This window comes from Nansenia antarctica (assembly GCF_963989245.1).
Source record: "Nansenia antarctica genome assembly, chromosome: 3".
Classification (NCBI taxonomy): domain Eukaryota; kingdom Metazoa; phylum Chordata; class Actinopteri; order Argentiniformes; family Microstomatidae; genus Nansenia; species Nansenia antarctica.
Window position 1 is genome coordinate 43,389,709 of NC_137688.1, and position 17,153 is coordinate 43,406,861.

Consider the following 17,153-nt stretch of genomic DNA (forward strand, 5'->3'; position numbering starts at 1 on the left):
AATTACTAGGGCTGTTATTTATGCAACACAGGAAAAGCTTCCTTATACTCCTGCAGGTGTTTACACACAGTTGACAGGTCTGTTTCATTTGGACATTTCTTGACCAACATTGGTTTGGCAACAAGAATTTCATTTTTCAGACTCACATCGTCTGCCGCAGTGCCAGCAGCAAGCACATGCAGAGGGCGCAACAAGGTGGAATCATCTAGAAATGCACTAGATTTGGGTATGAGACTGGATATGGCTGTCATTAGGTCTACATTCTTCTTGGAAAATCTGTTTTCCATTTCTGAAATGGCCCTGTCAAGGATGTTGAGTAGGGATCTTTTCAGAGACTGACTGGGGGTGATGGAGGGATCATCAGAATCAGTATGACCCACAGTTGAGAGCACAACACTTTCCCCAAGGTGTTTACTCAATGTTCTCCTTCTCTTTAGGGGAAGTGAATCATCCTCAGCAGCTGCCTGAGAAAGCTCTGTCCAATCATCTTTACGGATGTCTTTTAAGGATTCCAGTGATGCACCAACAACCTCACAACAAGCAGTGCACATATCAACAGACTGAGACTGTTTCAAGACACCAAGCGTCCGCACTAGAAATGTGCCAATCTGAAAGAAATGATGTCTCTTAATTTGAATTAAAAGGCCTGATGCCTCAGTGCACAAATCAACTATGGCATCCTCATCCTCTGAGATCTCTGACAGGATAGTGAGAAGACGGTCTTCATTCTCAACAATGCACCTTGTCACATCATAATGGCTTGTCCAGCGAATTTCAAGCAGTCTTTTGAGACAAGGAGCATCATGCTTTTGTGACACATACTGGTGACGGAAGAATTTATACAGGGGACTAGAGAGGTCGATAAACTTTTTGGCACAATGGCTCACCCTGCATGGCATGCACAACCACTAAGTGTAACTGGTGGTTATAACAGTGGATATATGGAATATATCTAGCAAGCTTCTTTTGGAGCAATGCTTGCGCACCACTTTGTATTCACCGATGCTCCATCATAACACTGGCTAACTATGTTGTCAGCACTGTAACCAGCATTAGAAATATGTCTCAATATTTCAGTGGACATGTACTCAGCATCAAGTTGATTTAAGTCAAGCAACCCAATCAGATGCTCCTCTGGCATGGAATCACATACAAACCGAATCATTATGGACAAATTCTCAACATTACATCTGTCCCTAGTCCCGTCACTTTTTATGCAAAACCCAGCAGTCAGCGTTTGCATACCTTTTCCTGACCTCTCCAAGAACCATGTTTGCCAGTGTTTCAATTATCTTGTTTTGAATAACCTTAGAGGTGTACCTGGCATTTTTAGGTATACCCTTAGCAATATCAGCTAGCTTGTCATCCTTCTCTAGGGTATATTCAAAAAGTTGTATAAAAAAGACCCGCAGCAATGTCGTCAACATCATTGGTGTTCCGGTAGTCACACGAAGGCAGTTCGTAATGGAGTTTATAGCTGAAGTATCATTTGGTTCATCAGAAATGAACAGTTGTGTGTCATCGGCATAGCTGTGGAAACATACGTTGTGCTCTCTAATGATGTCCCTGAGTGGTATCATGAAGACATGACATACCTGTATAATAACAACATTGTTGACTCTTAAAGCATACAGCTTCCAGATGGTGTCAGGAAATCTCATGCTATAATGACATCAGTGGGGTAGAATCAAACATTGTGTAATTGATTGTAAGTTGCTTTGGAATAAGGCGTCTGCTAAATGCCAAAAATGTAAATGTAAATGTGTAATCAAACATACACACAAACTATGCCCTTGCAAAAACTGCATGCATGTCCCGACAGGGCAGTATCAAACATACACACAAAGTAACCATTTAATGTATATGGCATTTGGAAAGAAGAAGGAATAAGAGCCATAGAATGTATGTTCTTTAAATGTCACATTTAATGAGTTTCACCACTGTACTTCAAATTTACACTTTTTCGATAGAGACCGGACATTTTTCCCAACATACACTTGAACAGATCCGAGGAGTCAATTCCGGTCCCTCAACTTCATCTTGGCTTTAAGGTCCTGGAAAGCAGAGCTTCATATATATATATTGTAAATTGTATTCAAATTACATTACCTCTGAGTATAAACTTCAAATGCTTATAAAAACATGTGACAGCACAAGTAGTACCTATCCAAATTTTGTCCAACATCAGTTGCAGTTCAAGTTAGTCTTTCTCACAGCACACACCATGTTTCTGTCTGCTTTGTTATTTGTACACATCCAAAATTAGCATCAGTGGGTTTCTGTACTTCATTCCAACATAAAATCTCTTGAAAACTACCATCTCCAAACCAATATTTTATACAGGGAGGCAAAGTGGGGGTTATAACCTATCAAATATATTACTCAAAGTCAACTAACAGTCAGGAATCCCTTGGCTATCAATAGCGTATGTTTTTAATGCAAAGATCTGATAGGATCCCACCTCTGGCAAATTTGAAATGGGGTGAATTTGTTTTTCAAATGGGTGGAAAAAAAGCGAGCACTTTTTAAAATTATTTCAATACAAAAGTTGGAAGGGACATTCAAGTTTTTTTATTCTCCACATTAAATTATAAACTTGTGGAGGTAAACAAACCAAGTCATTGAGCTCAAAGAGGTAGAGACCAACATTGTGAATCCTTTATATACATATACACACAATATTAAATTGTTTCTCTAAGGTAGAAGAAATAATAATAATAATTATTGTAATAATAATAATAAACAAAAAGGCTTCTACTTCGATATATCCACAGCTCTGCAGTACACACAAGACACAATTAACATAATTGGTTATGTGTTTTTTTCATAATTTTTTGTTTTGGATTATTTTGTCTTCTACACATTCTAGTGCAGGGGGAGGAAAAAAATGGGAAAAAAGAAAGAAAATATGTACATTTATATGCAAGTCTCAAAAATAAAATAAAATTCACAGCCCTAAAAATGTGCAGGCTAATACACCTTCTGTACAGCAGTATTGTTTTCATTTCTTTGTTTTTTGTGGGGTTTTCCTCCATTGTTGATTTTGTTTAAATCTATTTGTTATTCACTTATTTTCATATTATGTGGATCATGGGAAAGCATGTCATAGAATTTTAAGAGAAAAAATACAAAATAATAATCCAAAAATATATTAAATAGTTGCTTTTCTTAGAGGTTTTCTTTTAGTGGATGCAGACAGATGGGGGTGAGTGTATACGCACGTGTGTGTGTGTGTGTGTGTGTGTGTGTGTGTGTGTGTGTGTGTGATGATAAAACATAGCAACGGGGATTGGGCTTCACAATGACTTCATCAACGACTTAATTGAAGAGAATCATTCTCTTGTATCTCCCTATTCCCCTGATATGGTGGTGTCCCTCTCCCCAAAGCATTGACTTATATAAGCCACTGATATAGTTGGTTAAACATACTCGTGCACATGAAAGCATGTGCATACAGTACTGTATATTCGCACACACAAACTTATGGTTGGAACTCTTACGGAATAAACAAACCTTTCCCAGGAATGGCAACACTGATCATCCCCTTGTATCATCAATCATCTCTTTGTCTCTTAAAATCTTTGTTTTGTTTCCTCCTTTAAATAATTTTAATTCTTTTGGTTTTGGCTTCTCTTATGTTCAGCTTATCTGTCCGTTTCCAAGGTAGCTATATTGTCAGAATGAGGACAGATAGGGTAGGACTACAAATCAATCAGACATGGGAACCAGAGGGGAATTGGCCCTCATACTCTATGCCAGTTTTCTTATGGTATTGTATGTTCAAGTGCAGGCAAACAGGAGTTCAGTCCTTCCAAGCTTCCAGAGAAACACTGGATAACGTCTGAATGGTCTTCTAGTCAGCACACATCCACTCTGTGCTGCATACCACAACTTCACTACTATATGTACCCTAAACTACTGTCTCTCTGTCCTCTTATACTATTAAACTGTATTTTATGGAATGGGGTATGTGGGTACCATGGCTTACTAAGCTAATACAACATCAGATTTCCACATGCTTGTGTGTGTGTGTGTGTGTGTGTGTGTGTGTGTCTGAGGGTATGTGTCTGAGGGTGTGTTTGTGTGTGTGTGTGTGTGTGTGTGGGGGGGGGGGGGTCTCACTATATATTGCACCCAGGACGCACACTCAGTGAGAGCACTCATCCCTCCACAAATAGTGACTTCGAAACCAGGGGGCAGAGAGAGCATACAACAGCAAAAAGAGCAAGAACAAATTGAACAAAATGAACAAACAAACCTGCTGACTATACTGTTTAACAGTACACCACAAATAAATAAAAAGCAGTAACTCTTAACAGTTGAAACGCTATGGTTCATGGGATGGGGTGGCTGGCGTGAGTAGGTACACTGTTTTCAATCTCGTGCTATATATTAAAAAAAAAAACGCTCCGGACCCCCTTTCTCCCATAATAAATAAATGATGACAAATGATGCATGTATGTATGGAAGTGGGTGTGAGCTGTGCATAGCCTTCTAGGATGGGAAGCATAGAATACCAGAGCACTCTGTAGCTTGCAACCTAATTCCTGCCTTTACACACAACCTCAAGTCCACAAGGGGGGGCCCTTTACCAGCTCTGCATGCTGTACGTATGCATGTGTGTGTGTGTGTGTGTGTGTGTGTGTGTGTGTGTGTGTGTGTGTGTGTGTATGTTTGTGTTTGCGTGCGCGCACACACATCCATGTCCCACTTCACACCTACAGAGCAGTGCGTTCATACCCTTGCATACATGGCGCCCCCTAGTGTCCCCTCCATTACCAGTCAGCAGTGGTTGGTTCTTTTAAAAAATAAAAAATAAACTTCATTAGTTTGTATTACAGTACACACACAGTCCACATTGCTAGTCCTAGACTCCAGTGAAATGCTACACAAGTTGGGGGATAGGTTCTTGTCCTCAGTAGTCCAGTGTGTGGGCAGGGGGGGTTGGCAGAGGGAAGGGGGGGGGGGGGGGGGCATGACAGCAGCTATTCCCACACCAGGGGGGACGGAGGCATCTCTGAGGGCTGGGCCACCGTGGAACTGTAGAGAGAAAAGAGGGAAAGGGAGAGATGGAATGGAATGGTCACTCACTGCTGCATCGCTTGTGCACTCCCCAACATCAAAAAACATAAAAAGCATGATTGATGTGAGAGGCCATGTTTAACCCCAAATGACGCGTTCAAATCCACGTGGGGTAGTGCATAAGTGCACACTTCAGGGAAAAGGGTGTAGGATTGGGATGCGGGGAATACGACTATTTGCTGGTCCAATTAACTAATGCACTGAAACATCCCCAATAACTCAGCACATTGCCTGGCTGGCTTGAAGTCGGAGCAAAACTCACAAATCAGATGTTTTAGGGTAATTAACAACTGCATGAAAAAAGAAACACTTTTTATTGGTTGCCAATAAACAGGTTGTGGAAGCTAGCCAATGGGACAGACTGTTTCATGGTCAGGAAGCATGTGTCCATGTGTGTGCGGGGGCAAGCAGTTGAACACACCAACCCCACCACCAGGGGGCGTCTCACCTGATGAAGCTCTTGAACGCAGCTGACTGGGGGTTGATGCAGAGCGGTACTCGGTTCCCCTTCTGCTGTTCCAGGATGAACTGGTGGATGATCTCTGTTGAGGACAAAGACACGAGATGTCAGAGTCAGTCAAAGATGTTTTTGGCCCCTGTGCCCTGCGATGTTTGTTTTTGTATTTTAAACAAAAAATGGTTGTCAGTGCAAGATAAGCCCATCGCATCACACCGTTGTTCACGTTGGGTCAGCGTCCCCGTAACCGTGTCAGAAAGGAGAGTGTGAGAAGGCCCTGTAGTGTATAAAGCCCCCCCCCCCAACAGCTTAACAGTTCAGTCATAATTTGCCAATTTCAATTCTAATCCAAAGAACCTCTGTCAGTATGTATAACGTATGTACGGTTGTGAGTTGTTTAGGGACAGAGGCCCTTATAGAGACTTAGTTGTGGGTGTTCCACAGTGCAGCCTCCCTTAAACAGCTTGGAGTTAGCCGGCAGTTTGGCTACCACTGGGGTGGCTAATCTCTCAGTGGAAATAAGGACCATGTGGATGAAGGGTGGGAGGGGGGAGGAAGGCCAGGTTTATTTTGAGCCTTCTCCAGAGTAAGCCTGCTTTTAGCCGACAACCTCTCTAATACCTGCTGACAGAACAGGCCACCACTGATCTGGGCCTACCCGCAGAGAGAGAGAGAAAGAGAGAGAGAGAGAAAGGAAAAGAGAGAGCATGTGCGAGGGGAGGGAGGAGGGGGATGGGACAGAGTGAGAGAGATGGAAGAGAGAGGGTATGCACATGAGAAAGAAATAGAGAGAGGGGAGAGGGTCGAGGCATGAGGGAGAGAGAGTAAGGGAGATAAAGAGAGAGAGAGCTAAGTAAATTAAAGTACCAGCTCTATTAGGGGTGTGACTAACCCACAGGGGCATTATCTGCACATGGTCCCTTGGCATGATGGAATTCAATTAAGACATTAAAAAATGCCTGTTTACACATATCTGACTTCACAGTGCAGTCCCTTGCACCAATCTGCCCCCTGCTGGCTGGGGTATGAACTCACCTTTGACCTGCCGCACGGAGGTCAGGTTCTTCTCAAAGCTGTCGTCGAATTTGGGGTTGGTGACAGGCTCGAAATCGCTGGTGTAGACCCGTCCGGAGGAAGTGGTGTAGCAGCACTTGCACATGCAGGTGTGGTAGCGCAGCCGGCCCTCATCCAGATAAGGGTGGGCCAGGGCATCCTTTGCCGAGATCCGCTTCAACTGAGGGGGGTGAAAGTATGGAGTGTGACAGCTGCCAAATCGTTTGAATGAACGTAATGTTAAGATCGCAAATAACCCCACATGTAAAACATCAAGCACTGATGTAAAATCAGCGCTGTAAAAACTGCTTTGTAATCAACTTTCTGCAAATACAATCCCTCTGTTATGATTACGGAGGAACAATTACGCCTTTGATAATAAATACAAATCTTGTTTTACAACTCTGAAATACAATATTACATTACGAGTTGTGTCAATGTCATCCCACCATTAACAAAACAAACCATGAAGGTAACGACCATCAGAAAGGGTTGAAGCTCATAAGACCAAGCAGTAACAAAAACAGGAAGTAACGACAACTGGAGAGACCTGTCTTGTATATTTTCAAGTTAAAAGTCTCGATTCTCTTTGCTGAAAGGGGCCGCATAATAGTTTGGGATGGAACTTTCACTATACGGTAGGTCTAAAGCGTGTGTTGGGTCAAAAATACAGTAGGCCTAATACTGTGGGAGCCACCTCACAAGCTTATTGAGGTGTGCATTACCAAGGAATTAGAAGGTTTGTGTAGGCCGAAATAAGTTAAATAACCAATAAGCGGCTTGTTTATTCCACCATTTCTAAAGTGTCCCACTGGTAGTTGAAACGCATTTCAAACACAATGTTTTTGATGTTACTTTTCTATGAATTGTGTATGAATGTACGATATAAAAATGCAATTATATTAGAATGAAATAATGACAATTTAAGATAAAATATGTCATTGTGATGTGGTCACCTAAACTGTCTCAGTTAAAGTGGGATAGAAATAATCTCCAGATTAACAAAATCAAGTGTTGTTGAGTAAAAAGATGCCACAGAGCTCTAACTCCCACCCTGTCCGTCATATAGTAGGAACAAGCCATAAGTGTGCTGTATATTGGATGTAGACTACAATCTTATATCAATTGGTTGACATCATTTTGAAAATTAGAGAGAGAGATGTTTTACATCTGGGTTTGAATAGTAGCTTAATCATTCATCTCAGCACTTACTGAAAAAGAGCTCTGCACAGAACAGAACCACATTTCTAGACTAGGCAACCCTGTGGTGGTCCAGTGGTCTAGCACCGTGATCTACAGTGCACACGCCCATGTCGGCATGGGTTCGAATCCAGCCCATGCCCTGCTGACATGCCCTCTCTCCCTTCTTCTTCTTACTTTCCTGTCTGTCTTCACTATCTCTGTCAAATAAAAGGAAAAATATGAGTGGGACTGCGCCACTCTGAAAATAAATAAATATGAGGCAACCCTCTCAGACATCCAGTTCCACTGTCAACTATGAATACCAGGTTCTCGCATGAAATGAATCAGTTGGATACTTGACTGAACATCAGCGACACTCTACTTGACAGGGTATGGTTTGTGAAATGAGGATAGAGACACTACTGGTACTCCAGTCTTGATAAAGACATCAGAAAGGTCTGCTCATCTCCTACACAGGACCCCATTAGTCAAATGCATTTCCCCACGTCATTACCATACTTGAGTTTCCACTAATCCGTTTGTGACAGAGCTTCACAATCATTACCACGCTCATCTTATTTCCCCTGGCAGGCCCGCACGGCCCATAAACACTACGCACCGAGGGGGCCGTCAGCACTGCCCGCTTACAGCAAGGGGTTCTAGCAGACACAAACACACGCACACGCCACGCACACGCACGCGCACACACACACACACACACACAGACGTTAAATTGTTGCCATTTGTATGATAAAACATACATGGTAGAGTTGATTCAAGCCATGCCATATTCATTTTAATGTATCAAATTTGGTAAGCAATGCCTTCTAAAAAAGTATACGTGCATTCCATGTCAGATCAAAAAGCCATAACCACCAACCATCTCAGATTGTTCTGAAATCATTATCATTATTTTGTAGAAATATAGTTTCATCCAGGACAAATAATCTAATTGATCGTTCCGCAAATTGGCCTTTTTCATTAGTGTGGGATTCATATGATTCATATGATAATCCAATAGAATTATAAACCCCAAATCTAATTTGGACCAGACTCCTACCTGATAATGAAGACATGAGCAATCCAAAATGGTCAAAGAGAAGATTTTATCTGTCAGTACGGAATATCAGTTCTCTTTCGCTGACAAGTAATATGAAGCTGAGGCTTGCACTTTCGTTTCTTCATTATCTATTTCAGGTTAATCTGGTAATCTGGAGGTTGCCCTGTCCAAAGGTATAAAGTCATTGAAGTTGTGTGTTTTATGTCCAATTATACAGTGTGATAGTACCAGCGTATGTCCAGTAGATGGCACTGCCCATGCCATGATTAGGTGAATCAAGTATGACATTATTTATGTCTCTCTTCAATACAACATCTGACATTTTGGTGCAATCGTTTAGTTTATTTCTCACAGATGAAACTACATTGATGCACAGATACTGATCTCTTTCTATTCTAAGTACAATAACATATGCCATTTAGCTGATACCTTTATCCAAAGCGAGTTACACTACAGTGAGTGCATACTTTTTTCAGTATACGGCCCCAGCAGGACTCAAACCCTCCAACCTAAGCTCTGTAAGCACCATGCTACCAACAGAGCCACAGAGGACCACCCCAAAAAAAAAAAAAATCAGATGGTGGGTGTCAAATTCCTCCTGCACAGAAACCTCTGCAACACACACTCCACACACACTCACACACACATACAGGGGAGAACCCATGGATCCAGGACAACCCTACCAGACTGTTTTGTTTTAATCATCTCCGGAGTGTATATGGGTGAGTCAACATGTGGGTCAGTGACATGGTAAAGTTCACTTAGCCTCCCTTTGGTTGCACAGTCAGCAGATAAGCCCTGAGCCCTCGGCCTGATTCATCACATGGAGGATGTCGTCACAGGTCACGGGACACGGCGAGAGGGCTCTCTCACGGACAGCGACGTGTTTACTTTATATACGGGTACAGGGTCACTGTCGCTCTCTGGCCACGCTGCGAAGGATAGGCGTACACTGTACTTGTCTATAAAGTAAACATGACGCTTGTCCATACCTTTTAACCATAAATCTGAGCAGAGCAGCTTTACGCATCGTTTGATTGTCAAATGAATCTAATCTACTGCCAATGTAACTCACCCGCCCCCTGAGTGTCTACCTTTAACTATGACTTTTTTTTTTTTATGAAAAAAACAAAAAACAAAACATCTCTGCTTGCTCATCAATTTTGACGACACAGCCATTTTGTCCTTTTCTAACATGGCCATCAAATGACTTCCACGGTGCAGGTGGTGCCCGGCGCCGCTGGGAGCCTCACAGACGCCATAAATCACCTCCCCTGTTAGCCTCTAGTCATCCCTCCTTTCCTGGATAGATGGGGGGGGGCAGCCAGCTATCTTGAATATCAGCACTTTCCAGTTCACCTCGGTGGAGTCAAGGAGGTGTCCCTTTAGTGGGGTGGGGGAGTGTGTACATGTCTGAACCTCACTCCCTCCCTCACTCACACCCACCCACCCACCCCTTCCCTCCCTCCCTCATCTTGGACTGGCCACTGACCAGAGGTGAAACTCTGCCAGCACAGCTCACATCATTCCATCCAAACAGGATTGTTGATTAAAGACTTGAGCATCGCCATCTAGGGTTACCATCTATCTGTCTTCCGTTAGCTTATATATATATATATATATATATACAGTATATATATATATAATATAATCAAGATGGCCACTGTCTGGACGTTGGTTACATTTTAACTTGAGTGTATGCTATTCATTCCAATTCCAAAGTGGGGCACTCTCTGACAAACCGGATGTAAGCAGAGGCCAAAGCACGAGAAGCACACTGATCTGCAATCCATTCAAACGTTATTTGGAAAATATGTTTCATCATTTTTCACTCACCGGATCGAACACCAGCATCCTGCACAGGAGATGGACCGCTTCGTGGGTGGCCTGACTGGACAGGGTGTACAGGACAGGAAGTGATGGCTGCAGAGAGAGGAAGTGACATACAAGGGCGTAAGATACTGGGTGAATTTGACCCATTGACTTCCGTTTGCTTTTTCAGTACCGTTCTTGCCATGGTCAAATAACACAGTGTACACATTTATAAGCTTTATGGAAAAACAAGCTGTCGAGAGGAATTAAGTGTTTAATGACATTTCAATGATACCGAGTATTGACTACCTTTCTCAGTTCAAGAGGAATACACTTGTAAAACACTATAGAAAACAGATGTTTCATTCAAGATACTTTGGATCCGGAGAAACGTAACATCAGTGTGTACAAGGACGTTTCAAGACAACAATCCCCAACAAGAAGCTTCAAGTGTGAAATTTGTGGTATTTACGGAAAGTGTAACGGCTGGCTACCCAACCAAAGAAACTGGATTTACAGGTCTGGTAGGCACTGAACCTTTGAACAGCCAATACTGATCGCAATCCCAACAAATTGTTTTCCGACTTCACGCTGAGAGGGATGCTACAAGCCTGTGAGAGCCTGCATGTTATCTGGGCCATCAAGGCAAACCACAGCCAATGATTTAACAGCAGCTCTCACTCCAAACATCTCTCACACCACCTGCCACAGAGGGGATCTGCAAAATGATAGCTTGTGTGCTGCTTATCTCGTCCAGGAGGTGGGCCGAAAAAGAACAATGAGAGAGTTATTTTTACTCTCTAATTATTTTTCTCTCTCTCTCTCTCTCTCTCTCTCTCCCTCTGTCTGTCTCTCTCTCTCAAAGTTGATTGAAAAAGCCCACCGGTAATCGTTTGTTTTTCCTGATTAGATTTCACCGGCTCGAGCAGATGCAAGCCCAGGCTGGTGATTCATGGTCATCAGGAGGAGATGACTTTTTGTCACAGCAGAACACACTGCTGCTCTTCCCCTTTACACCCCCATCAAACAGAGAGAGGGAGTTGCTTTCACAGCTGCTAGAAGAACAATGGATGTGGAGTGTTCACCTTTTCTCTAGACGTGTGTGTGTGTGTGTGTGTGTGTGTGTGTGTGTGTGTGTGTGTTCTTCCTTCCCTATAGACGGTGTTGAAATTCGACATGTGAGAACTCAAAGTGATAATTAAAAGTGGACCCAAGTTCTCAGTCCTCAGAAAGTAATTTGCACTTAACTCAGTAGTATGTTTTGTGTGTGTGTGTGTGTGTGTGTGTGTGTGTTTTACAGCTGTGTGTGTTGTTAGGGTCTGCTGTGTGTGTGTGTGTGTGTGCATGCGTGCGTGCGTGCGGAGGCCCTAGGTTGAACGGGGAGCGTGGCGGTGCACAGTAGTATTAGTATGCATTAGCCAGGGATTAGCAGGGGATGAGGGGGGAGGCTGGGCTGGGCCTGGTTCCTCTCCTGGCCCCATGATGCAAATAGACAAATTAAACAAAATGATGACTCAGAGAGACTGGTGACATAACCGACATTTCAGACATCCCTAGTGTCACCCATCACTCACAAACAAGCATGTGTAGAATGTTCAGGAAGAAGGCCCGAGAAAATGTTGCGCTAGAAAGTGAAACTGAACACGACTGGAGACTCCTTTTATCCAGACACTAGCAGAGCGAAGACATGCTAAATAAACTCTGCAATGGCTGAGGGACGACATAAAAGAGGGGGAGAGAGAAGGAGGAGAGAAGGAGAGAGAGAGAGAAAAGGTGCAAAAAAGGGAGAGCTAGAGAGAGACTGGTGGGGGGGGGGGGGAGGGATGGAGAGAGAGATGTCACAGTGTGTCATAGATCATGACAATTACGACAGTAGCCCCAGGTCAAGTTTTGAAGAACCTTACAGGTTTGAACAATACAACAATACAATAGAACATTCAAGTCAACTTTGTTCCCACGAGACAGGGCACTGCCGAACCACAGTATGCTGACAAACAGACAGTGCTCTGTGGCGAGAAGCAAACAGTACAAGACCAGGGTACGGTGGCCACAATAGCCCAAACTGGGAGGGAGAAATGGACAGCATGAAATAGCATTAAATGCTGTTGAACTGAGATGGCAGTAGCACATTCTCATTCGCGTCAGTAAATGGAAGAAACACAATCTATTCATGTCAATCAAAAAAAAGATCACTTTTAGGTTCAGTGGTCACATATACGTTCCAGAAGGGTTATTATTTGTATTTGTTGTCGTTGTTGTTGTTGTTCTTCTTCTTCAATGGTTGTTGAGAGTAGTTCAACAGAGGATTATGAGCTTCTCTCCCTGCTGCTTGAACAGGCCAACCAACGTGATGGCATCTATCCCTGCCTTGAGGCCCTGTTGTTGGAACCAGCCAGGTTCTGAACATCAGGCCAGCTTGTCAAGGACCAACGAGCCGAAGGCCAGGATTGTTTGTCTACCAGCCAGGCCTCTAACATGATATCTCCACACATCAGATGAGCGTATCTCCTTCAGAGAGCTGCTTCTATTGACATTGCACGTCTCCTCGAAGCAAAGTGATTCATTAAACCTCTAGAAAGAGAACAAACATACAATACAAAGTCATTAAGTAAGACAGTACAGGCAATGGACCTGTCAAGGTTTAATACAACTAGAGACAATAGGCTGCATAGCGTAATAACATTCTACTCTGAAAATGCTGATTATTCCTTTCATGAGAAAGTTAATTAAACGGATCATGTCCGACCAAACACTGTATTCACTTGTCGCTGAACTAAATGAAATGATATATCTCCTACGCAGCGCCGAAGTTTTGCATGTTTCAGTTCGACAAAGGAACCCACAGCCTAAACAGACGCCACAGAGGGGGAGGAGGGGAAATGAACAACAGAGATTAGCGACCAGTTTCTTCCTGGCTTACGAGAAGCCCTCTGCTCTGTTCTCTCCCCTTGTTGTAGGACGGGGGGGGGGGGACTTGACTCAGAGCAACACCGCACTGGGCTTCCTGTGTGGTGTGGGGAGAAAGACATGGCCGTTTTACATGGCAACACATGAAACGTGTGAATCTACAACACACACAGACAGAATTGCAGAGTTTGTAAATGTGTGTTTTGTAGCACTTGATCCGACAACATTAACTTGTGGAAATGTACAGAGGCCGCCGATGTGGTTCCAATACAAGGCTGGAGTGGCTTCAGAACAAGGCCAGACAGACAGTGCACCCTGCTCCACCCTCCTCCCACCGCCAACCCGATGCAGGGCAAGACAAACACGTTGTACATCATGGTGTCAGGCAGCAACAAAGCCTTCCAAAGCCACAGTCAGGATGGGGGGGGGGCAGAGAGATGCACAAGAGGAAGCATGGCGAGGACAAGTGGACAAGCCCTTCCACTGTTGACTCTGTGTGTGTGTGTGGAGGCTTATACTAAACAGCTAGCGTTAGGCTGCGTCATAAGCCTGCCCAGTGCTAAAGGTTGATGAAGGATAAGATGAGAATAATTGTCTGTCTGTATAATCATGAGGACCAACTCTGACAGAGACGAGCACACACTCAGAGGCAGGCACGCACGCGCGTGTACATGCGAAACACAGACTCGGACACAGTTTTGTGCGTGTGGAAGGGTTGCTGTGGGCTAAGTGGTGTGCTTCAGCATCAGAGTGAAGCGTGTACAGGCCCAGTCGCATTTCTACAGCTCGGGTGACAGAAGATTGGCACTCTGGCTTCCTGTTTCAGCAGAAATGGCAGCACTTAGCCGGGGTTCCAGGGCAGTGCAGTCGTGTGTGTGTGTGTGTGTGTGTGTGTGTGTGTATGTGTGTGTGTGTGTGTAAGAGAGAGAGAGAGACAGTGAGTGAGTGAGAGAGAGAGAGAGAATAAGCGTGTATGTGTCAAAGAGAGAAAGTGTAAGTGAGAGGGTGCGTTAGGGTGTGGGTTTAAGCACACGGGTGTCTTTGTGTGTGTCGGGCAAAGAAGGGGAGTCAAGCTTAGCAGCACCCTGGAGCCCTTCTCTGAGTCCTGAACTCAAGGCCTCTGGGTGGGATGTTGATGTGGGTTGGTCTTCAGCTGCATGCTAACCAGTACAGAAGCTAATGTGTGGGGGAGAATAGCTGGCCAGCCATCTGTGAGCAGGTGGAGAGAAGGCGAGGGCGCTGGGCGGAGGGGGTGGCGGGGGTGGGTGACTTGGGTTACAGAGAATGTGGCATAGGGGGATTCACATCTACCGGTACAAGGTAATGCACACACACACACACAAACATACACTTTCTCTCTCTCTCTCTCTCTCTCTCTAAATGCTCCACTGTGTCACTCAGACCGTGAGCAATCAGGTGGAGTGACAGAAAGAACACGCTGAGGTAAAATCCAGACGAACCCCCCCCCCCCCCCCCCCACACACACACACACACACTCCTGTAAGCATAGTGTTTAGCTACTCACTTGCACTTTCAGCGTAGTCCGACTCTGAGCCTGCTTATCCAGGAAACATGTACAGTATGCACATTATGTGTACACACACACACACACACACACACACAACCTATTGCAAGCTCCTGGAGGGGGAGCCTGGGGTGCTTGATGGCCAACTGCAGAGTGTCCCCCGTGACACTGCCCCAATTTGTGGCTCCACTCCATCTGATAGCTGGAGGATGACTCTCCAGTCCTCACACCACTGAACACACACACACACACACACACACACACACACACACACCAAGGCTGCATCTCAATACATTACAGTGGCTTCCTTCCCTCGTCTCCTACCCTTCAGTTGCACTGTTGGACGCCTACTACCTATGTCTAGTAAGAAAAGGAAAGAGGAGGAGGAGGAGGAGGAGGAGGAGAGGAGGGTGCTGTTGAGGTCCACTCTCAGCACGCTTTGAGTGACTGGGACAATGAGCGGGAGTAATGAGGTCTCTGGTGCAGCCAGGAAAACCAGTTTTCAAAAGTGGAAAGCTGTCTGTCTGCATGTCTGTCTTTCCTAGTTCTCCTTTCCCTGTCTGTCTTTCCTAGTCCTCCTTTCCTCGATCCACTCCCTCCCTCCCTCTCTCTCACTGTCCCTCCCTCCATCAATCTGTTGTGTCCCGACGCTGCAGACCCCAGAGTGTAAAAAAACGGACTCTTCAAAGCGTTGGGGCCTTTTTGGCCGGCCTCTTTTTCTCTGCTGTGAGCTCTCCCTCTCATCCTCCTCTAGCAGGTTTGTTTCGTGTCCTCCAGAGAAAGACCGGAGAGAAATAGAGCGTATTCTTTATGCGATGCTTCGTTCTCCAACCTTTCTTCTCACCACAAAGCCCCCTGCCTCTCCTCTGTGAAGGGGCAGGCAGGTCCCCATTCAGCCCCTCCAAAACATCCTTCAGTGCAGTGTTGACCTCAGCCTTGCCTCACAGCACCGTGACCTTTTCACTCTAGAGTAAATATAGTACATCTAGAGCAGAGGTTCCCAAACTTTTTTGAACCAAGGCACCCCTGAAGCTTTCCCCCTTCTCCAAGGCACCCCAACTCTACGAAGATTTTAAAAATGCCTCGGAGCTTAAACTAAAAACAATACACGATGAATTGGTTCGAAAATGTGTGTTTATATATAATACATAAGTATTGCCCCAATTAATTTTAAATGATGCCCCAATGATAATAAAAGTCATAAATGAACTGTAATGGATGGGCAAGAATGCATAGGTCAGTCAAACTATCGCTAAATTAAATAAAATTGTGGCCCTCAAGGATTGTACAATATGGGAGGAGACTCAGAGAGAATTCTTCACACAAATAAAATATCAAAGGCCTGTATAATCAATCAATGGAACAATGCTTTTTTGGGGGGCTTAAAATAATGCCTTAAAATGTCATTCTCATTTCAATGCTCATTCTGAGATTATTATTTCACATCTTCTGAACCAAACGGGTATCTCACAACTATAATAATTTAACAATAATAATCATGACAGAATTGTAAAAATTTAGAGAAATACAAAACAAAGAAATATGTTGTGCGCATTAGTGGGACACATGCGCCTGCTTTTGGGAGCAGAGTCTCTTTATGCGGGGAGAGAGGTCCTGTTCCACTGACAGTCGCGTGCGTGTCTTGTTCTTGACGTATGCTAGAGAAGAAAAAGCCAGCTCGCACAAGTAGAGGTTGGGAAGGGTAAAAGCACCTTGATGGCGCTCTCTGAGAGAGATGGATATTCATGTCCCACAAGCAGTCAAAACCTATCCAAACCTAGCTCACCATGTTTGAGCTTCAGTGTGCGGTCCATAATGAGCTCTGCCAGTTCATCTTGAGCTTTGCTGCTCAAACTAGCGGCTGATGCTGATGAGAGGGGGTTGAACGGATCCCGGAGCCAGTCGAAGTCTTCGTTCATTGGAGGGAAATAGGACTCAAATCTCTCCTCCAGCATACGTAGGTGCGCAGCGATCAGATTCAAGAAAGACGCTGACTTGTGTGCTGCATCATTGACCGTCAACGTAAACATTTCAATGTTTTTCTTGGCCACCTCGTCTTGCCACCGTCTCAATTT

General features: G+C 44.3%; 1 protein-coding gene across 1 annotated transcript in view; it reads right to left on the reverse strand.

Annotated features, from left to right (window-relative positions):
• Nucleotides 1–4,458: 4,458 nt before the first annotated feature.
• The window catches only part of nlk2 (nemo-like kinase, type 2), a 55,882-nt gene continuing 43,187 nt past the window's right edge, over nt 4,459–17,153 (reverse strand). The window contains exons 8-11 of the mRNA XM_080525261.1: nt 10,671–10,757; nt 6,575–6,773; nt 5,531–5,624; nt 4,459–5,040 (exon numbers count right to left, since the gene is read on the reverse strand). Of these exons, the coding sequence (XP_080381387.1) occupies nt 4,986–5,040; nt 5,531–5,624; nt 6,575–6,773; nt 10,671–10,757 (435 nt within the window). The 3' untranslated portion in view covers nt 4,459–4,985. The remainder of the gene's footprint in view (nt 5,041–5,530; nt 5,625–6,574; nt 6,774–10,670; nt 10,758–17,153) is intronic.